The 23,762-nt window shown below is 36.1% G+C and overlaps 1 protein-coding gene across 8 annotated transcripts in view; it reads left to right on the forward strand.

Moving 5' to 3' along the window:
- SLC25A21 (solute carrier family 25 member 21) overlaps positions 1-23,762 on the forward strand; it is a 232,825-nt gene that overhangs the window by 202,224 nt on the left and 6,839 nt on the right. For 7 of the 8 annotated variants that reach the window (XM_085061873.1, XM_085061875.1, XM_085061872.1 and 4 more), the window contains 4 exons: positions 6,343-6,409; positions 12,708-12,767; positions 15,215-15,322; positions 19,275-19,439. In XM_085061873.1, coding sequence (XP_084917999.1) covers positions 6,343-6,409; positions 12,708-12,767; positions 15,215-15,322; positions 19,275-19,439 — 400 coding nt within the window. The remainder of the gene's footprint in view (positions 1-6,342; positions 6,410-12,707; positions 12,768-15,214; positions 15,323-19,274; positions 19,440-23,762) is intronic. The other variant, XM_085061874.1, reaches the window with a different exon arrangement.

Raw genomic sequence — 23,762 nt, forward strand, 5'->3', positions numbered from 1 at the left:
AGTGTTTGAACAACTAAAACTCCTTCTGAACAAATGAAACATTCTGCCAATCCTGACAATTCAAAATGCAGTGAAGAATTTTTCTGTTTCAGAAGCTCTAGGCAAAGCTGTTTTGGCATGTCTGTAACTCGTTCCTCTTGCAAACAAAGGGGCAGCTAGAGGGAAAGTCTTTGGGGGAAGAAATGCTGTCAGTTGCAAGAAATGAGACATGTAGACCCATTCTACAGCCCAGCTAGTGATTACATGCAGGTAATTTTGTAAGAGCCTTAACCAGCTGCCAGTGATAATAATGCTGCCATTTGCACTGATTTCAGCAGGAAATGCATCAAACAGACCAGCTTAAGGCTTCTCAGAAGCTTGGGCCAAACTGGTGTTCCGTTCACTGGTGTTGGGGCCAGACCAGAAGGAAAGTGCTCGGAAGGCAGAGGGAGCAGTGGCAGGAGCACTGTGCTTTGCGGGGTTGCCAGCAGGGTTTGCAGGGTTTCCTCGCTGCCTGCCAGCTCCCACCACCCTCTCAGGCACCCCATTCCTCCCTGGAAGCAGTGCCACCCCAGCTTCACCGGCCCCAGCACATGCAGAGTCAGTGGCAGAGTTCTGAGCACCTCTGCATTTTTAAAAATCCAATTTGATTTAGTTCACATTAATCTATTAGAGAAGCAGTACACAGTAACAGTGTGCCACTTAAGTAACTAATTTATTATCATCCTTGGGGAAAAAAATCCAGAGCAAGATGTCCTTTTTCCACACGTAGGAAACTGTTGAGGCTATGTTGTGAGTTTTTTTATTAGTTACTTGGGTTAAGCAAAAAACATAAAGCATGTGAGAAATATTTAAATAATATATAAAAGTAAAAAAGCAGAAAAGGCCATCATTTGAAAAGAAAGAAATTTTAAGAAAGATTCCTTTTTTAGCTCTCACTTTTTGCTGCCACAACACAAGTAAGGAAGGAAAAGGTTTCATCCCTTTCTTGAGGGATTTATGTTTAGGTGTGTCCTGTAACTCATATAAATGCAGAGTGCAACTTGGAAAGCCAAAAAATTAGCAAGGGTTTTGACCAAGAGATTAAGAGGTGATTAAAACTCGTGGAAGAAAGACTCATTTCTCGGTAAGAATAATAGTCACATGGATGATGGATCATAATAACTTCATAATCTGACCCACATGCAGTAAATACAGTGATGACTGTCATTTTGAATAAGTGAGGTAGATTGACGCTGATTATTAATCCATTTCTTGGCCAGTCTGATTGTTTCTGAGCCAACTTCTCCACTGTTAGTACTTTGCTGAAGTATCTTAATAGCTTTCACCGACAGCCTCTTCCTTTTTAACCAGTCACTTTTCATACTCTGTGTTGTCTTAACTTATTTGAGATATTTCTTTCATTAATTGGTCTCCTTCTGGTATTCTTATGGCTGGATGCTTGGTCTTCTTTTAGCTTATAGTGTAGCATTAGTGTTACACAGGCACATCCTTGTTTTACCTAAGTCTGTTTTACTTGTTGCAAAAAACATTTATGTTTTTCCTTAATTCCCAGGTGTCGCAATGAAAGCTAGGTGAAAAAAAGTGAAATATGCTATGAAAATGAGGACCTAATATTTAGTGCCAGTGTCTAAAATGGCAGATATGTGTATAGCAGACACAGAATAAATAAAGAAATATAGTTGCATAATAGAAGTTCAGATGCCAGCTTAGCAAACTGTGTCATTGGTAGGTTTGTATGAGGTTCCTGTAGGGATGTGTATTTAGCATTTACAGTAGGATAATATACATAACATACTTCACAAGAAGACACAAAGCTTTTCGGAGAGCAAGAGAGTGTCCAAGCCTGACTTTCTGTGAATGTGTCCAGACTTTAATATCTTTTCAAGTATTCCAAACTCTGTGCCAGCTGTCCCAGAATGACACTGAGCCTTTCCTATCGCATCCCTCTTCAGCTGGGCAGATGTCTGCAGATGCTGGGATTCAGGGTGGACTACATGTGAGAACTGGTTAGTGGCTTGCAAAAAAAAAAGGCTAAATACAACTCCCTTCTTCTCAGCAGTAGGTACTAATTGTGCCTGCCTTCACTAAGCACTTGCTTGTTTTTCTGAAACTTCGGGGAATTTAAAATCTTTTAAATCTCCAGCTAGGTCAACCCAAAGATCATTTCATGCTATAGTTATGTTAAAGTAACACTGCCCTGTAGTCAATTGTTTATTTTCTGTTCATAATAAATTCACAACATGCTACATACCATGAAATTGAAAGGTACCCTTTTCCTGATATAAATTAAATTCTAAGCAAATTTAATTGTATTTATGCATATTTACTTACTTTTTTTGAACAACATCCACCTTTTTACCAATCATGTCTTCAAAATTCCTTCCCTTTGTTGAAATAAAACATTTTGTAAAATCTGAAAGTTGTGCATTTGTATCATGTAACTGATGTGGTCATGAAAGCCAGGTCTTTTATTTATACTTGGGATAATGCAGAGGTAATGAAAGCAGAATTGGACCTAAGAGGTTTTTTGTTTCAATTATAAAACAATGTGGGTAAGTGCCTTGGGTTTGACAGCAACAAAAGAACGGGAATATTGTGCTTATGCCTTCAATCAGCTTTATTAGATCCTTAAAGGGAAAATTATGTGAAAGACAGAAGAAGAAAACAACAAGCTAAGCAAGATCCCAATTTCAGTATAATTCAGAGAAAATAACTGATTTAGGTTGGTCGTCTTGCCAGGGTGGATGACTCAAGGCTTCCAAACAAGAAATGGAAACCAGAAGGATAGGGAAAGCCTGAAAGAACAAATTGAGAAGATGTGATTGACTGTAATGTTTCAAAATCAACTGCTGCAAAGATGAGTTTGGGCTCTTGCCCAGAATACAATTGAATGGTGATGTTCATTTAGACCCTTAATGCTGAAACAAAATAAGATGTAGCTGTGTTTCTGTTAGAAATTTATTTGTTCTTTCCAGTGTCTCTAGCTAGGGATATGATGTCATGTCCTCTCTCTTCTATCAGACCCTGCAGTGATTGCTGTTGCTGCTGTTTCATACTTTTTCTGAACACCAGTTTTTTGGAGGAAGGCTTGAGTCCAGGTGATAACATCTCTCAAATGTGAAATGTCATTGCTGTTTATTAATTGACTTTAAAAAATTTCATATTCTGTGAGCAAGTAGGCTAACTTAATGTTATTGGCCAAGCAAAACCAAAGTGTGTGTATGTACTTTCTGACTGGAAAAACCATTCAAGTTTTTGTTACTACGATGCTAGGTTTTTTTAATTAAGTAAATAGTTAATTCTGCAAAGATTGAAATAACTGTATCTTTAATGCATACAATTTGAAAAACATTATTTGTAAAAGTTGGAGGCAGCTGCTTGTCCTCCACCTCAGGCACAGGAGGTTCTAAAAGCAACTACACTTTATGCAAAAAATTAGTGAGTTGACAATAGGCAGTGATGGGATGGGATTGTCTTCTACTTCCTCCCTTCGTTTATTCCTTTCATCTCACTGGCTATGCTTACTAACCTTTTTTCTGTTTCTATTTCAAATCAGGAAGGGAAAAAAGCCCTAAACCACAGCTCATAATTAAATACTGAGCTAGTTCTTACCATGTTTACTGAATTACATATTGCATATATGGATGTATATCCTCAAAGTTTCATGTGTTTTTAGATTTCTAAACTTAATGTGTTCCATAGGAATAGACCTTAACTCCTTCCTGTCTGTTTTCTCTGAGATCCTCAGAGACTGTGGAAATGTTACCACATTTATAAATCCAATAACTGCATACATTTTGAGTAGACAAAAAGGCAACACAGAAAAGGAACCTGTCCTGCTGTGTAAGGCTAAGTAGGGCTGCTGTGTGTTTTTTAGATCTGAATTGTTGCTTTACACTGAATTGTTGCTTTACACTGAATATATCTTTGCTTATGCATCTCTTACAAGTGAGAAAATCTGGACCAAGATTGAGTCTAACTTTTGTAATGAGAACTACACCAGTGAGTAAAGCAGTGGAGGACATTGATTTTTCAATTCCAATCATGTGAAGTACTGGAAATTCCAAGCAGGATGCATGTTGTAGATATACGTACAGGGTTTAGACTGAGCTGAAAGGAAGAAAGTATTTATAGGGATCTGTGTTCTTGTAGCTGATCCTACTTGGACCTCCTTTTCAGTTTAAACTCACATTAAAATATATGAATCACATGCTTGAAATTACTTAACATTTCAATAGCTTCCTGAATCTGCAATATGCTCATACATAAGAATATGTATGAACTGTTAAAGACTAAGAATAAAAGACTAAGAAAAAAGACTAAGACCAGACTGGACAGGGCTCAGAGTAACCTGGTCTTGTGGAAGGTTCTCTTCTTATGGGGGAAAGGTTGGAACTAAATGATTTTTAATACCCCTTCCAACCAAACCATTCTATGATTCTATGAGTCTATGGATCCAGAATACCTAGGTTATTAAATCCATATCTATAGGTATCTAGAGGTATATCCACATATATGTTAATAGAAACATAAATATCTATTTGTGTATTTATTTATATTTGGAAAGTAAGACTTTGGGAAAATTCAAACGTCTGGTGACTCAACTGAATTCCTTAAATCTTGGACTTTCCAGTATTTTTTCTTGAAGTCATCATTGTATTAAATGCTTAAAGTATCCTTTTATCATGGACTGGAGTTCATACCATCCTTACTTCAGCATAAGGATAAGTAATATGCCCAACCTGGAGCATCTTATAAGGCCTAAATAATTTTATCTCTATTGGAGAAGCTTAAGAAGAGAACTCCAGAGAAGTGTTCAAAGAAGGAGGGGGAAAATGGTATAGCATTTGTGGTATTTTAAATTCACGTGGGGAATATGAATTCTGTTGTTTTCTTTTGACATGCAGAGCTTAACTATAGGAGAATCTATTGATGTCATGACTCTTACACACTCTGCAAAAATATTCTGAAATAATAGGCTGCTTTAGAAAGGTGAATCATCACATTCCAACATCACCACCTTTCAACATTTTAAAAAGACACAAATGCTTTATTTAACAGGGAATTTTTCTTGTGTGTAGACAGAATCCTTTTACAGTCCTGAATAAACATGTATACATTCTTAAGGTAGATAAATTGTAGGCTGTGCTCTTGTTGGCTAACAAGGTAACTTATGGCCTTAAGCTAAGACAGGGGAGATTCATATTAGATATTGAAAAAACATTTTTCACTGTTAGGATGGTCAGTCATTGGAATAGTTTGCCCAGGAAGGTAGTGCAGTCACCATCCCTGGAGGTGTTCAAGAGGCATCTGGGTCTGGCACTGGGTAATATGGTTTAGTGGTTTAGGAATTAGGGAGGTAGTACTGGGTTGATGGCTGGGCTGGGTGATCTTGAAGTTCTCTTCCAACCTTGATGATTCTATGATTCTTCTTGGTGGTTCCACTAGATCCCTTTCTGAACTCTCACCATGCACTATTCAGGTTAGTGTGCAGACCTAACAGACAAGAACTATGGGGATTTTGAAAACTACTTGTCATTTAAAGCATTCCCAAGACCCAGCATAATGCATCTACATTGGCATCTACATTGGCCTTGTAAGCAGAGCTTAGGCTGCCTGCAAATGCCACGTGTGCTGGCATGTAGCGGGCTGTATATATATATATATATATGTGTGTGTGTGTGTGTGTGTGTTTGGCTTCAAAAGTCAGCAGCTACTGTAAACTCCTTAGGTGTTAATGGAGCCAGGCAACAGAGAGACAAAGACCTGAGTGAGTACAGTGACAAGATACTCCACAAATGTTTTTTTCCAAAATGAAATTATCATGGCTCTCTGAATATGTAACTAGTGCGAAAACTAAGTTGTTTAAGAAACCCCAAAACTTTTGGCATTTTGAGTCATGTTTAAAATTAAACTTTAAAATACGTCTGACCTAGCATCTGTAGATGAGCAAGCTATGGTTTTGTATGCAAATTGCTGAAGTCACAGTTTTTTCCAAATCCATATATTATGACTCTGGTTTTTACTTGTGCTAAGCAAATTAAATCAATGAAATAATACTTCCTTTTCATTGTCAAAAGTGTTCCTCTCCTTTTAAATACAATTTCTTGTCTACTCAGAAAGAATTGATTGAATTTTTACATATTCATTGCTGATTTCTTTATACGCTCTCACCAGCACGTGATATAATTGGTAGCACATTAGCTGTTTAGCAAGTAAGCAGAGAGTATCATTATTTGTCTGTATGCCTGGAAATGCTGAAAGGTTAGTTGCCTTATTCAAAAGCAAAAATAGAATTGGCAGTATGGTATTGATATGTTGCTTATCTATATAAAAATAATTTCTTTTTTTCTTCGATAGATTACTTGGCTTCTACAAAGGAATACTTCCTCCTGTCTTGGCTGAGACACCCAAAAGGGCGGTGAAGGTAAAAACTCCATGCTTCCTCCTTTAAAAATATAAGTAGGGACAGTAGCAGCTGTAAAACATTTTATTTCTCCCCCACTGACTGAGATTAGAATCTTAAACTTATTTGGCATATTAATCTTCTGATTTTTACTAGGAGGAAAGTTTCCTGTTGATAGCACAATAAAAACTGTCCTTGATTAAGAAGTGTAGGATAAGGCTCGTAAATGTTAAGCTAATTTTAACCTGTGTATCTAATGTTACTGGAAAAAAAATTTGCAATTTTTTTATATTGTCAAAATTAATAAAATAGTTTAAGTTATATTTTAGGCTCATAATTGCCTCTGGTTTGGTTATTTTGTTTTACTGAAAATGCCTAGCAACTTGCAAAACAACTAACAGCTTAATAAATTAACACAAGAAGCCATTAAAGAAGCCACTAATAAGTACTTACTCAGTAAGTTTGAAGTGCTGCCCAGAGTTTTCTTGTGCTCCAAAGAGCACTCTGCTCCATACCCTAACTTTTTAAGACATCGGAGATCGTAATGGACACAACTCCTCGTTGTGCAAAGCATTTTACTCCAGCTCCCTTACTGTTATAGATGCTAGCCTATGAAAGTGTATTTGCTATCAAATGCTGACCTGATTTTCTTTTATTATCCTTTATTTTGATTTGTAGAACGGGATTTTAGTAACATTCCTGAGCAAAATACTTCGATACATCAATTTTTCAGTTGAGCCATTCAACCTTTTTAATTAAAACCTAGTTATTAAGCACATAATCTTAAAGTTCTAAATCTATCAAAGCAGCCATTGTGTTAAGAGCAAATGTTTCTGTGTCTTTTACTTCAGAACTTTAAAGTTTCCATAGTTGCACCAGCTGTGTCTAAAAGCAGTTACTATACAGAATGCCTTGATTTTCCTTTCTTTCTTTTTGTTGTTTCTTTCTAAAAAGGCTGCATATGATTCTGGTCCTTAGTCTGCAATTAATCATTCACATTCCAATTCCTTTACAGAGGAATAATATTTGGATAAAGTGACAGGATGTGACCTTGTAACAGAATCCTAAAGGAGTTCTGGCAATGTCATCTTCTTGTTTGCACTGGCATTTTAGATGCAAGTGACATATGTCACTTATCGCAAAATTATTTAATAAAACTAGGAAAACTAAAGTCCTAGTTAAAAGCAAAGTGGAAGTGAAGAATAGATGGATGATATGTAGAAGATTCCTAATAACTTGTTTCTTTCATACTGTGATGTTTCCTCTTTCTCTCTGTTCAATTTCATTTGAAACAGGATAAAGTAAATCTGACCATGCTTTTTAGATTCCAGAATGTATTTAGTTAAAATATTAACCCAGGTTTGATTTCTCCTACCAATTTGAGTAATTCATGAACTTCAAATCACTTTCCTTTGCTCAAATTGATTAAATTGGCTTAATCCCCATGATATTCAATATAATTATAGAATCATAGAAAGATGTTAAGTTGAGAGGAATCTCTGGATCAAAGCAGAGAGGACTTCATGGTTAGATCAGGTTGTTCAGATGCCTTGTCTACTTGTGCTCTGAAAATCTTAATGGATGGAGACTGCTGCCTCTCTGTATTCCTGCTCCAGTCCTTAATTGCATTACTGTGAAGAATTTTGCCTTATATCCAGTCCAAATCCTCCTGTTGTGACCTTTGCTTGTTGCATCTCACACTTCTGTTGTTGGCCTCTGAGTAAGTCTGACTTTCTTCTGTATAACCTTTGGATGGTGGAAGACAGAACTTAGATCACTTTAGCTTTCTTGTTTCCAGGCTAAACAGACTCAGCTCTCTCAACCTCTTGCACATCATGAGCTCACAGCTCCTTTAATGTCTTACTTGTCCTCTCCTAGTGGGGTGCTTTCTGCCTGGTTCTTGGACATTTATGTGAGAGCTGAGTTTTCTGTAAACATGAGAATCAAGTTTAAATGTTCAACATGTGAGGGTTTTAATTGAGTAGTTGAATTCTTTAATTATTTACATGATTCCTTGAAATTTAGTCCTGTTCCAAGGACATCAGGATGACTTGAGATTTCCTTGAGACATCAGCTGTACTCTCCATTAGAAGAGGTCAGTGACAGAACAGGGCTGGATAATAATAGCCTTGTGAGAACCTGTATACTGACGCAATTCAATGTGAGATATCATATGCCAGTGCCATTTTTAACATCGAAAATGGAGTTTGTACCCATGTTTTGACCTGAAGAGAATCTAGCCTATCTTGAATTCCCACTAACTTTATTTGGCTATGACCCCAAAGGAAAAGTCACTGCTTCATTTGGCCCACTCTCTGCCCTTTACTCTTCTAAGTTTTCCTCATCTTAGCCTCACACTGCCCCTTCTCCACTGCCTAACTGGCTAGTGAGATTTGGAGGAAGAATATATTCAGGCTAAGGATTCTGATACTTGAGAAGGCATAAAAGGCAGAGAGGCATTTTCGAGGTTCCAGCAGCCTTGCTTTATGTTTGTAATGAACTTTTTTGAAAGCTTTTAGTTGTAGTGTCATAAAAGTGTGTACAAAATGGACAAGGGAGATTTTGTACTAAGAAAAAATATACTTGTGCTACTGGAACATTGTATCTATCTAGTGTGTATTTTTGCAAATAAAAACAAAACTATTTAAATGAAGTTATTTAGCTCCAGTTTTTCAGTTAAGTGTTGAAGATACAGCTTCATTTTTAGTCAGCTATGTTCTCATGTCTGTCTTACTATTTCTTTTTTTCTCTCTTTTTATTTCCCATCTAAAAAGAAAGCTGGTATTTCTGGAAGATGAAAAGTCAAAGTTTATAACTTTCTGTTAGATTGAACTTGGAGGAAAGAAATGATGATGCCAATACAATGGCTAACAGATGAACTTTTGGGGCAAATTTATATTGCTCATGTGTTCCCAGACATCTTGTTTCAAGCATATATTTTTACCTTAGAGTTATTGAGACATCTGGTAAGTACTTTGGCTGTTTTCTGTGTAACTTCAATTAAAGTGTATCTTTGCCAGATGGACAATATTGGTTATTATATACACAAAAGCATGTTTTAAATATGTTTATTCTGAGAAATCTTTTTTGCGCAAAGCTATTAACTTAATGCAACTGAAGAGGAAAAGACACATTATGCTGTGTTTTTGAAAACTTTTTGGGTGGACATGCATTATATGAAGTCATATGATACAGCATGAATTCTTTTTTTTGCAAAATTGTATGTACTAGCCACTCTAGTACACCCAGCAGCATTTGTATTAAGTTTTATTGCTGTTGATTTGTTTTCTTTTAAAAATTATATAAAGCATAGTTACTATTAAGTAGTTATTTTATTTATGACTCTAGGAAGCTATTAATTTTTAAGGTAACATTTTAAAGACCAAAAAATTGCTAGGTAATGTATTTCTGCCTTTATTACAACTATTTTATAGATTTGTAACACTATGGAAAACATTAAGGAATACCAGAAATTCCATTAAAGGTTAAGAGGGTAACAATGACTAGAAAGATGCTGGAGAGAGAATAAAGCAAATTTTATCACAATAAGAAATTAATTTAGTTCAGTGAAGCAGCTTACCCTCCCACTTTGTCAGACTTTTACCTCTATAACACCTTCAGTTGTCCAAAAAGATAGACTTACAGTTTAAGTAACATCTATCTTTTCTGATTATTGTCAAGGTCAATGCAAAAATATTAAACCTGTTTGCATGATGCTTGCAAGATTAATGTTAAATCTTTACACTCTTTGGAGGGCAGTTAAAATCTGGGCCCCAATTCTGGGACCTTTTCTGCAAAATGATATAGTAATCCCAACTGAGGATATAAAAAAGTATCCATCCACCGACCAGAGTATCAGCCCATCAGTTTTCTAGAATTTAACAACCTGGTTTTGCATCATGCATACATATTACCTCTTGCTTTAAATCAGTGGCATTATTAACACATTAACACCCAATTCTCTGATGGTTTTGCTATGATTCCAGTGACTTATCGTTTGAAGCAGGTCTTGATTGAAAAATTTTATTGACTTTGCCATAGGACAAGGTTCTAAACAAGTTAAAATGAAAATGTGGTGCCTATTACTTATGTTCCAGTACACATGGTTTAGGAAAAGCTGTTTCGTTCTGATAGGTCTGTAGTAACTGAACCCTGAGGGACACAGCTTGTGGTCTTTGGCTGAGACTCAGCACAGGTCACCCAGTCTTTCTGTCTTGCCTGAAAAACTCTATTCCCTTATGTTTCTTATGATTCCCATGTCTCCATTGGCCTCATTGCTCATTGCCTTCCTCTCCTGTGAAACAGTTTGATTGTCTCATGCATGGGCAGATGCTATGTGGAGGGATCATAGCCTCCTGTGTGGTCACAAAATGCACAGACTCTCAAAGGATTCCACCTTCATTTGAACCAGTTGCTCTGAACTAATCAAATGTTGCAGGTCAACTTTGAAAAGCAGATGGGAAACTTAAAAGTTCTGGCTCTTTACTTTTGCTAGACTGGGATTTGACAGCTCTTGTACTAGGAGATATGAACGTGCACTGATGCAGTCTTGGTGGAACTGTGCAAGGTTTTTGTTCTTCATTCCCATAACACCAGACATGCTGTGTAAAAGCCTCTTTCTTTTGCATGCAAAGATGTGAATACTTCTTAGACAGATTGCAAGACTCACAAATAGTGAGCTGTAGTTAGGGGCTTTGTGTTGTTCCATGTGTGAAAATTATGTGGAATAACCCCTCCAATATTTTTTGTTTTACCCAGAATTCAGACACCTACTCTTTATAACCCACAAGTTCTACCATGCTCATGCTAGAAGATCATTTTCACTGCCCTCAGATCTTATGTGGTATCAACTGGAGTGCTTTTTTAGTGGCTTCAGCGACATGTTTGCAGAATATAAATGTGAGGCACTGTGGAGTTTGTTCTGTAATCTCCTTCATAAAGTTATCAAACTCTCCCCTAAAGTCATTAAGATTTTTCCCTCATTTCTCTTATTGGAAGACTGTTTCAGGACTCTACTCCTTTTGTTTCAAGAAAGCTTCATCAGATCTTCAAACATGCTCTATTTATGAGTATATTTTACTTTTACACGTAATTTCTTTATGCTACGTTTTTTCCTTGTTTTTCATTCTTTTGCAGTGTCTCTTGATAAACTAAATACTGAAAGCATTTATTCTCCTTCAGTCATCATTCTTAAAATAATCTCAAAGTTCTTCTTAATGATCCTGGTAGCTCTGTTTTGAATATGATGTAGTCTGTGTTCTTTTTTTTTTTGAATAGTGGCCTAGATTGTGTGCTGTATTTCAGAGGGCATCTTTCCAATAATTTGTAAAATGTCACATATACTCTTTCTTTAGAGTATATCTTGACTCATGCATCTTAGGCTTTGTGTCCACAGACAAGGAGCTAGGCAGTAAAAGTCTGTCTCCTATGCCAACGGGAAGCTTCTTACTGACTTCAGAGCAGTCAGAGTTGTTCTCAACATTCTTCTTGGAAGAACAAATCCATTAATTTATTATGCTTTGATATTTATAAGAATTCACAGAAGGTGTTCTGAAAATTAATGGGTTATTAAGGTCACAAAGTGAGCCATTTGCAAATGGTTGCCTTTCACCATGTTGGTGCAGGTGAGGCTGATGTTACTTCTTTCTTGAAATTCAAACACCCAAGAGCACACCTTTCAAGACATCCTCTAAGGAATTGCAGATGCTCAGAACTCCTAAGTGCCACTGTTTGAAAGCAGACAATTGGCTGAAAGATTTATTTGTAAAGAGAGAAAAACTAAAAGAAATGTGCCCAATAACAGTAGAAGATTATGAAAATGACAGACTTTCCATCTTCAAAATCACCAATTATATCTCTCTGATGAGAAGTAGACTAGTGTTTGAGAAATTTGAAAGTGATTGCAGCAGGCTATATTGAGGATGTGAGGGTGATTTCTTGGGAAAATTGTAGTATCTGCTGCTACTACATTGAAATTAGCATATGAAAGTTAATGCTAGAGGAAAAGTTTATAAATTTAAAATATGTCCTATATGATGTAAGTAAACTCTTAGTTAAAGTGTTACTTGAATTGCACTTATGCTGCTATTATCCATGACACACTAATAAAATCAGTTCTGAAGCCTTCTGTCTACTCTTGCATATCTAACACTGCTACAGAGAGTGTGGAACAAAAGTGGCTTATGTTTGTTTTGCAGAGCTACATGCAGCTACTCAGGAAATGAGGTAGTGAACTTCCATTGTGATCTGCTTTTTACTAATTTGCATAAATAAATCATAATTTTTTAAAATGGAATTTCAATCCAACTTTTATTTACAGTTTTTCACCTTCGAGCAATACAAGAAGCTACTAGGATATGTGTCATTACCGCCAGGACTGGTATGTATGGATACAGAACTTCGTGCTCTAATGCAACATGTGTCTGCTGAGCAGTCTGTCTCATCTGATTCCTCCCACAGAAGAAGCCCAGAATTAAAGGGTCCAGCTCAATCCAGAGTCTTTCAAAACATACTTGTCCCTTGGAAACATTGATAAAAAATTATCAAAATTTATAAATTATTTATTATATCAAATGTTCTCAAAATAATTCACTACAATGTCATAACATTTGTTAACATGGATAACAACAGCCACTATGGAAGAGTCTGTATACAGCTTGTTATTCTTCATTCTTGCAAAATGACAAAAAAAGTTGAACATTATCAATATTTGTTTGTTCATATCATAGTGACTGGTTTAATACTTCAACATCAAAGTGCTATTTTCCAACGCACAGTACAACTATTAGAAAAATACAGATCTCCTTATTTTAAAGACTTTATTGAAAAAACATAAATTATTGATTAGAAATTACTACCTCCTTTGAAGTAAATGGCAAAACTCTTATGTACATCAGTGGAGTCAGGAATTCCTCTGGTTCAGGAAATAACTGGTTCAAAAACAAAATGCAGGACATACATATACACAGAAACATTTTAATGCTAAGATGCATGTGTAATCTGCATTCTCATGTGTAGAGCTTAATTCTGCTATTGTGCATTAGGAGTAAAATACTTTTTATAAGAACTGCTGTTTCCTGATTATTATTATCATAATAAGCATCTATTTTTCACAATGATGGCACCACAACTTTAGGAAACAATTGATCTTTTTATGGCTATACTATAAAGGTTTTGGTTATTTCAAGTCTCTTTCACAGAATGTTGCTTCCATTTATATCTCCCTTTCATTGCAATGAGTGAATGGTCATGGAATTCTATTAACTAGGTTAGAGCATGTTTCCTCTTCCTCTTAATTATTTCACTGACCCTATAGCTGTTTGCAGTCTCTCCTATTTTATCTGGTATTTTTCAGCAGTTCTCATCCTTGGGTGTAATTAGAGAGACCAATACTTGTTCTCTAGCAAGTGGAAAGAACAGAGTTTAAGATTCCATGGTACCCCAGCACATTTTTGGGGGAAGGAAAATGTGCTGAAAACTTGTAAACATGCAATAGCTGCCCAAAAGCTGCTCTGATTCATATAACAGATATGGCAATGCCCAGAACCATCAGACACCACTCACATTTTTGGTGCAGTGCTGTTACCATAGAGGCATTTTTGACCCTAAGGTAGTGAGGGAAAAAGAAGACTGAAGGGGATTCTGGTCTAGGCGATGCAGAATGTTTCTAGGTGCCTCAAAAGACCTCTCTTATCAAGGCAATGTTTGTTATTAAAAGACAGATGCATACATCAGCACCATATTCCTACTGGCTTCAGTCTCATGGTTGATGATAAAATGTTCTCATCTTACTGGAAAAATAGATTTGTTGGTAACACAATCTTCTCCAAAGATTGTAAGACTGGCTTTTGCCTCTATCCTTCTAAGTTTCCATTCTTCTCTTTCTTGAGCTCTCTAGAGTGCCTGCTCAAATCCCCCTGTAAGTAAGTTTTTACTCACTATTGTTTTTTCCTTAACATGTTTCTTTGAATTTCAGCAGATGCACTGATTATAATGTATTTTGATCCTGGGACTCTTTTCAGCACCTAGAGAGTTTGGGGATGTTAAATGGAGGCAATAAATGTGTAAACTGATCATTAAATTTAATCCTGCTGGATTTTCTCTGTTGACCTAAATATTTTAATACTGTTTTTTATTAAAAACAAATTAAGGTATCTTAAAATGCTGTGCCATGATGAAAAGCAAAGCAGTGAGAATCTCCGTATCTAGGACTGAAATGTCCCACCAGCTTCTAAGTAAACTGAGTTAATTCATCTTTGCAATGAATGCTGACATTTCCCTGTGAGCCACTCATTCCCATATAAAGATTTCTGGGATTGATACCTACTAGGTGAGGGTTCTACTTGTGCAATTTGCTTAAGTACTGAACTATTTTATTCTTTTACATTTATTTTTAAGTTAATATATTCGTGTTATGCACTTAATTCTCAGTTCAGAGATTTTATTTTTTCCAGTGCTACATTACAAGCTTTATATTTGTGTTATTATTCAGACTCCACCCAAAGATAACAAGAGGACATTCTTTTTCCACTTTTTGCATGCTTGCGTAATAATTTGGTACTGCATTTTTCTTTCCAGCTGAAAAGAAAATTCATGGACATGGAGCACTATGACATTTTATTTTGATTGTGTTGGAATATGGTTTATGGCTATTGTCATATTGTCTTCATGAACTGTCAGCATCTAATCAAGGGCTAAAGTTGTTTAGTAATAGAATACTGCTGCAATACTATGGTCTTGCAGTTTGCATTGTATCATTCAGTTGCATAATCTGATGGTCAGGAAGTATTACTCCTTAATATTTAACTTCCATTTTAACTTTCCTAGGCATTTGCAGTTGCTGGCTTGGGATCTGGGTTGACAGAGGCAGTTGTGGTTAACCCTTTTGAAGTAGTAAAGGTTACCTTACAGACCAATCAGAATGCCTTCACAGAGGTAGGAAAATTGTTTCGTTCTCTTTTTTCCACTTTATAGGGCATAATGCATTTCAAGGTTCATGTTTAGAGCAGAATGTTTATAATAAATTGGATTGATGTAAATGGTTTTCCCACAAGCTTTACAGAAATGGAAGAGACCCAATAGACAATGCCTTCAGATGTGCAGAGATGAATGCACTGTTGTCAGAGACATCAGCATCTCCACTGTAAATATTCTGTGCCTGAAGTGCACCTTCATCCCTCCAGAGCAGCCAACAACCCAGCACTGTGAAGAATTGTGATCCAGAAGTACAAACCTGAGCCCCTTGTGCACAGCACATTAACCCAGCAGGCTGTAGACTTCAAGTGAGCACCGAAGGTTAATTTAAAACACCACGGCTCTGTGCCCTAGATAGAGTCCAGCTGCTTTATTTTATGCTGTGTTTCTTGGATGAAATTACTTATAAGACTTCTCTTTTACTAGCACAAACTGGAAAGTTGTTATATAACAAGTACATTGATAATTTAAATTCTTGCTTCACTTCAGAGTTTTTTTATTCAAATATTGTTTCGGCCAAAATTGTCCATGGTTCTGGGCACTGCTAAAAGGGGAAAAAGATTCAACTGGAAAACTACAATTCATGAAAATCAAGGGTTCCCAGGAATGCACTAGCATCTATTAATTTTAGCGTAGAAAATGTTCGAGGCCTTACAGTTCTTTTTTTTTTCTCATTGAATAAAAATAACAATTGTCAAATCATATTTTTCAAAATCTTTTGAGAAATCAGCCGTACATGGTAGAAGTGCCAAATCACATAAACATTGCATGAAAACGTTGGCTGAATCCCTGGTGGGGCATGATTTTTGCATATTCTACTACTAAGTTTTGACTGAGTTAAGACTTGCATGCCTTGTAGCACTCATCTGCACAAATTGAACCCTTTTGGGGGATGCACAGTAAAGATTTATGACCTGACCATTTACATAAGCTGTTTGGGCCAAGCTCCTCAGGTACACTCTGGAAAAATACTGCTACTGGTTTCCAAATGTCATAGAGTAGCTGGTACCTACTCCATAACTCATCCCAAAAAGCTTTTGCTTCCAGAATAAATTTTTAAATGTTTGGTAAATTTCTGTTCAATTCTCAATGCATATGAAAGACATGTTTGTTTGCTTCAAGTCTCCAGTCTAGACATTCTTTAACCTTGGGCAGCAAAGCCACTGACACAGATAAATAATGCAGTACAGGAGTAAAATGTTTAAGATTCTGGAAGGAGAGAGACTGAAAGTGGGAAAAAGCAATGTGTGAGAGGAGCTCTCTCTCAAGAAGGTGATGTGATAAAAATTATGTACTACTACTGCTCCAGCAGCAGTAAAATAAGGAGATATTCTGGATCTTTCTGCTTCACAGTTGTGAAGAAGTAATTAACTTATCTTAAAAAAACCTCTGCTTTTAAGTATAAACAAACCAGGATTATATTTTGAACAAACTATTTCTTGTAAAGTTACAAAAGACTGATGTATCCTTTCACTTCATACATTTTAATTTTTTTCTCGTCTGCAAAATTTATAACAAAGTCTGGAGTGGTTTAGTTTGTAAATTTTATGCAATTACTTACTTTAGTTACAGCATCCCTTCCTTGGTGACCTTCAGAATACTACTATAATCAAACTGTAGCTGTCCAAAAGTATTCTGAATTGTTTTTCTTGAAGTGCAGAACTCCACAAAGTCCAAATAATAGTATATTATCATACAAATAAAATTGTGACAGAATGGTATTTGGACTCTACTAGAAACCACATTTGCATCAAAAATATTAACTATTTGCTCTAGAGAAAAAATCCAAGGGAAATCAAGTTCTTAAATCACAAAGATAGTTCCATCACAGACATATTAATTTTTAATGTATCTTTTAAAAATGTTAGAATTTCAAAATTTGCTGTGAATCAGAAAAAACTCCAGTGACTTTATACCTTGACATCAAGTTCTCATTAAGAATATGTTAGAGCATTCCACACTAAAGCATGTAAACTCAAGCCTATTGGAAGAAGCATGTCCAGAGGTTATATTACACATCATAAGATATTACCTTGCACTGTTTTTCTAAAAGGTTTAAGTGAAGTGTGTACCTATCCCATTGTGGAGCTTTCATACTACATGATGAAACCTAATGCAGTTCACATATTTCTTTGACTATTGTATAGAAATAATAAATATATCTTGTTTAAAAGGAACAAGGAAGAGCATGAGCACATACACTCACACCCAGTCTCCTGCACACCCCCAAAGCAAATATTCACACCCTGCGGTGACAGCTGAATTGTTCTGTGGTACTAGATCATCTTTCCAGGGTTGATAGATTTAAAGAGGAAGGCCACTATAAATCACGTATCAGCCCTTTTGCTATGGGTAAAAATAATGGTGACATTTTGTTAAAGTAAATTGCAAGAAGGCCCAACACCATGTTGTTTGGTTTTCCTTTTTTTTTTTTTTTTTTCCTTTTCCTTTCTCTGTAGCCCTGGGTAAATCACGGGCTGTAGAAGCTGGTGTGATGATTAAATCTTCTCACCTGACTTAAGATTTGTGATTAATTAGACAAATACAATTCTCTGCTTTATGATGAGAAGAATCTGACTCCAGATTCCACTGAGTAGGTCTGTATTAAGTAACAGTCAACAGCTGTGTGATGTGCCTTAACTCCAGATGTTTGTACAGTAAATTCCACATCTAAGGTCCTTCCATCATCACTGATGGACCACAGAGCTTCTATGGTTCAATCAGTTGAAGTGATGACACCTACTTTGGTAAAAGGGAAGTGCTGCTGAAGAGAGGCCTCTTTATTATTAATGGACTAAAAAGGGAGTCAGGTGTAGGCGTTGCAGGCATCTACATTTAGATTTATGAATTGCATGTCAGGTGTTCAGCAAGTGACCGGCTTCCCCTCCGAGTCGTAAGTAAATCCATATTAAAGAAAAGGAATACCAAGGGATTCTGTACTATTGAAGGTTGTTTTATTCAGTTTAAATCACTTTAATGAGGACCACTAGTTATTTCCTAAAGATCTTTATCTCCATTTTTGGAGCATGAAAAAGGGCATTATTGCTAGTATCCATGATGGGTATCTCTATTTTAGAACAGATTCTGACTTGAATTTTTTGGGCATAGTTAGAAAAGTAAACTATAGTAAAATGTATGCAGAGCATTAACAGGATAATATTAGTTATGAAATATGAAAAAACAGAATGAAACTTTGTATTAAAGAATAAACTTGTCAGTCACCTAAATAAGCAGTCCTATGCTGTGTCAGATATAGTAGGCATCATTTGGCTGATGCTGTTGATCTACCACAGTGATATTTTGAAATGGAAAACTATTAAACAAATAAGTGTATTTAAATCAGTGGTATTCACAGTGGTGTAGTCAAAATTCTTCTGTATTTTCATGTTTGAACCTCCTAGTGGAAGTCAAGTTTTGCCTTTCTAATTATATATTTGGTTACCCAGAGCTGGCTTTATGCTTTGGAGAAAAGCCACACTTGATTGAAGAACTTTTTGAATAACTTTTCTATAATGTGGCTGAAAAAAAGTAAAATATTCAGAAGGGGAATATCTGAGTATCACGCTGTACTTGAAAAAAGATCAAAGGTGCATATAGTCAGGCAGATTCTGTCTGATATGAGGCAGTTTCTTCCTTTTTGCCATTTATTAAATGGAAGTCTATTACAGTACTACTCTTTTACAGTACTCAAGTCATGCTTTCATCTTATTCTGCAATCAGAAAAATTAATATTTTTTAATTAAAGTTGTGATGTTATATGGTCACAGGAAACGGAAAATAAATATGGTGATACTTAAGATAAAATTACAAGGGTTGGCAATACTGTGTTTGTCAACAGGATGGAAATGATGTTATGTTTATTGTTTTCTTTTTGTAAAGATGATCTCTTCCTTCTTTTGCTTGACTTGTGTAGCAACCATCTAGCTTTGTTCAAGCGCAGCAGATCATTAGAACTGGTGGTCTGGGCTTCCAAGGACTCAACAAAGGCCTGACTGCAACTCTGGGCCGTCATGGAGTTTTTAACATGGTTTACTTTGGATTCTACTTCAATGTGAAAAACATTCTTCCAGTCAATAAAGTAAGTTCTTCATACAATGCAATAGACAATCAGATACGAAGTTTGACATTTTAATTCACACTGTATTTTTCTGTGCAAAGCTGTGTTTTTTCTGGCAAAGCTCTGTTTTGCAGAAATCCGTGGCATTTTAATGGAAGCAAATTAAGAACTTGAACTTCTCCCTTTTTAAGCAAAGATGAGTATAGTCATATTTCAATTATCATTTTTATTAATTTCCCTTTATAGCCTGGTAGCAGTGCAAAAAAGGCAGCAATTGAGATACAGACATGTTGTGCTTGTGTTGGGTATGTATGCACTTGTTTTGTGGTGAACTGGCTTAGAAGAGAAGAATCAGTTTCTAGAAGTTCTGGCAGTATTCACAAAGGGGCTAAGCTTGTGGAGATGGCCGAGCTGCAGTACATAGGTTATTCTGGACAGGCACTGGACCTATTTACTCTAAAGAGAATTTAACCTAGTGTTGAAGGATGACAGGGAAGATTCATCCATGTGGAGAGAGACAGCCCAAAACAGGATGTAAAGGGTCGTGCACGGGAACTTAATGTCATTTATAATTAAAAAATAATAATTATAGCTGTAATTTCACTTAAAAAAATTTTGATAGTCATATATTACTTTAAATAACAAAGAAAGCATTTGCCTTTACAACAAAAGGAATTTTTACCAATGAAAATGTGGTAATATCAACAACTTTCTAAATGACTGTGTGAGAAACAACTACTGGTTTATTAATGATTTACTTACTGAAGTGTGTTTTCACTAATGTGATTTTTAGATGATGACAGTTCACCAGTCACAGGTGTAATTCGTAGTGATGTACATGTAAGAAGGTGCAATTCACATCAAAAGGGATCATTTTCTACTCCCAGATGAAGTAACACCTCTTTTTTTTCTGACTTCTGAGTAGGCCTGGTATTTTAGTTGGCAGGGTTGTGTAAATGGAGAAAAGCTCCACTTCTTATTTGCAGATCATTACAGTAAATTGAATTGTTCAAGAGCAGCTGACCCACAAGTTTCTACAAGTTTCTTACAGTGTATTTAAGCATACTTTACAGTGCACTTTAGTCATACACTCTAAAAAGTCAAGGCACCAGCACAGCTTGATACTAAGATAGGAGCAAACACATTTGTGTTGATCAAAAGATGAAAAAATTATAATCATTATGCAGAAAATTCAGCATAATATGCTGGTAAAGACAGACTAGTGTGCAGATTCTATGGGAATCCTGAAATGCTCTTGCAGAGCAATTGAATAGTAATAGTATTTGGCATAAGCATGCTTTCCTAGCCTTTCAGATTTTAAAAAATGGGAAACAATTATTACATTATTAGAAAGAGTCAGAGCTTTATGATCTAAAGGAAATTAGTACTTTATACAGATTTTGTATGATGCAGAAAAATTTCAACATCTACAACATAGATTTGAATACATGTAGAAAACAAAAGAAAAAATATCTCAATGCCATCCAGTGGCCCAGCTGTCCTCAAATATTAGGAAAATCAAAAGGCAATTTAATCAATGTGGGATTAACTGCAAATAAGTGGAGAGATTTGCCTTGTGCTTGACCGGTGCAAAGTGCCTTGGATGGTGGCTTGCATGGTGGCTACATCTGTGCTGGTAAATTGAGTAGCAACACTGAAACTCAGCCATCTGTACTGTTAAACATTCCCTGGCACAGCTTTGGCCCTGGCCAGCCAACACACTTCCTGGGTATGGCTTAGGAGCTAGTGAAGACTAGGAACCCTTCCTTATGGGTGGTTTCCTGCAGTTTTGAATGGTAATAGCATTCAATAGTGCTAATAAAGTTAATTGGTATAGGCCAGCTAGCATCTATGCCATAGACACTCTGTACAGACAGATACAGCCAATAATTCTGATCAAACTCCCATGAAAATCAATGCAAAACTTACCCTGATTTAAGAAGACATAGATCAGACCACATCTGGCTTGTGCTAGCCAACATTATGTCTCAGGTACTTACATACATTGAATTTCACTTCAGTGACTGCCAAACAGAAGTGTTTAACAAATAATTTGTGATCTGTAACTTAAACCTCTTCTGTAAGTGGGCAGGTACTAGAGGCTGAGAGTTATCAAACCTGTACAAGGAATTTGGTAGAAGCTGGTTTGCAGTTCGTCTGAAAAATATTAAACAGTTATTAACTTGTCAAGATTTCTCACATACTTGATTTCATTATAAAGTCAATTTTTTTAAACTTTTTATATATTGCCAGAATGAAAGTCTTAAAGCCAGTCCTGAAATATTGAAAAAAATATAAAAATTATAATATATAAAAAATTGTGACATAAGAATACTACACTTGTGAAATAATTTTGACTATTGACTATGTATTTGCTGTTCACCAACTGTAACATAAGCGGAAAATGTATGAAAATCTCTGAAGGAGCCTTTTAGCTGTCAGCTAAACTGTACATTAAATTTGCATCCCAACTAGGGATGTTTGCAGCCTATTTTGCCAAAACCAATAAATCTTGTAGGTTGAGTGGTCAAATGATACCAATGACATGTGTGGGTTGTAAATGTCCGTAATGAATAATTTTTCATATGTTCAGTCTATTCTGCTAAACAGACCATTTACAGCTAATTTTGTGCTCTGTTTACTGGAAATTAAATAAGACAGATTTCTTTCAATTGCCATTAATTAATCAACCACAGAGAATTAACAGCTATGCATCTGCCCTAGCAATGAAATTAGTTTGCAAAGGGCACCTGCTTTTATAGCACATTTCATAAGTTTCCAGCAGCTTTCACTTTTCAGTTTTTTATCCTAATTAAGTTTGGTGTGAAACATTAGTTTCATTAAAACCTTTGCTCACTACCACCTCCAAGTGGCTGCCACATTTCTTAACAGTGTGAAATTCCCTCACACCTGCTAAAAGACCTCTTTGAAATGGGGCCAACTGCAAAACTCATTTCAAATCAGGCCCTGCCAGCCCCAGCCACCACAGATGTGCCTCCTCTTACACAGGGGGTAGGGCTGCTGTATCAGAATTTTCAGTGAGTCTACATCATTTTCTCCTTCTCAGTCTTGATTTCTTCTGGCAATTTACATGCCTCCAAGACATCTGACCATATCTGTACTAGCCCTTCCCTCTCTTAGAGTAGAATTTTATGCCTTTCTTCCCAGTTCTTCTCTAGGACTCACCAGGAAGACCTGGATCCTGTCTCTCCTCTGGGTTCTAGCTTGCTGTCTGTGTTTAAAAGGAACTTGTTTGAATTTTTCACCTGTTCCATGTTGCTTTCCTGTGAGCTGTCTCTCACCTTACCTCACTTTGGATATACCTTTTCTTCTCTGTCTTGGAAGCTCCCCTTCATCACACATATGTGTTCCTTTCTTCCATTGTCTTTCTTCCATTGCCAAAGGAAGCTTTCTTAGAGATTTCAAAGCAATCTCTTAGAGATTAGAACCAAGTACCAGGCTGGCTAAAGCAGTTCCTTACAGCCTGTTTTGCTGCCAAGCACTTAATTATGGTCAGTGGAGCCCAGGTCAGGTCTCCTGTCATCTCTTAGTTTCCCATAGGAGTTCCTATGCTATCACACTCCACCTTATCCCAAAGGGACAGGAAACAACACTATTCCTTACTCCTGGCTGATCTTCCTCATGAGTCCCATAACTCCAGGCTACACCAGGCAGAACCAGAGCTGGCCAAAACAAAGGCTTGTCTTTTAAAGTTTCCCGTGTCACGCACAGGAAGGTGGAATGTGCAGAATACAATGCAAATCTTCTTAGCTTTGTTCCTGGCTTCTCTGCAGACCCACTCTGTGACCTGGAGCAAGTTTTTTTAAATTTAGTGGACATTTCAAATCACTTTTGCTGCTTTTGTGCCAATTGCATTTTGCTCACTATAAAGCTAATATAATACATTTTCAAAGAATTTTAAGAAACTTGATGCAAATATCCCAGTCTAAGTATTAGTCTCAGGCTAACTTCAGTAGACTGCTGTGTAGTTTCCAGCTTCAAACATATTAATATTAATATTAATATTAATATTAATTATTATTATTTCTTCTCAGGAATTGTATTTCCTTATCCAGTAAGAGTTCTGTAGTGAAATTCTATAGTGTGAAGGTGAAGTGCTAAAACATATTTATAAAAGTATTCTTTCTCATAGGATATGTACATCCAGCAATGGAAAACAAAAACAAAAAAATAAACAAACAAAAACCAACCAAAAAAAGGTTAAATATCTCAAGACATTGAATTACAGAAGCAAATGAACTTCTAAAAGTAACTTCAGTTAGACAAATTAATATCTATTGATCTTTTCTGGGGGGTTATTGATTTTTTTAAATTAATACTGCT

This window comes from Lichenostomus cassidix, chromosome 5 (genome assembly GCF_008360975.1).
Source record: "Lichenostomus cassidix isolate B80296 chromosome 5, HeHo_3.0, whole genome shotgun sequence".
NCBI lineage: Eukaryota > Metazoa > Chordata > Aves > Passeriformes > Meliphagidae > Lichenostomus > Lichenostomus cassidix.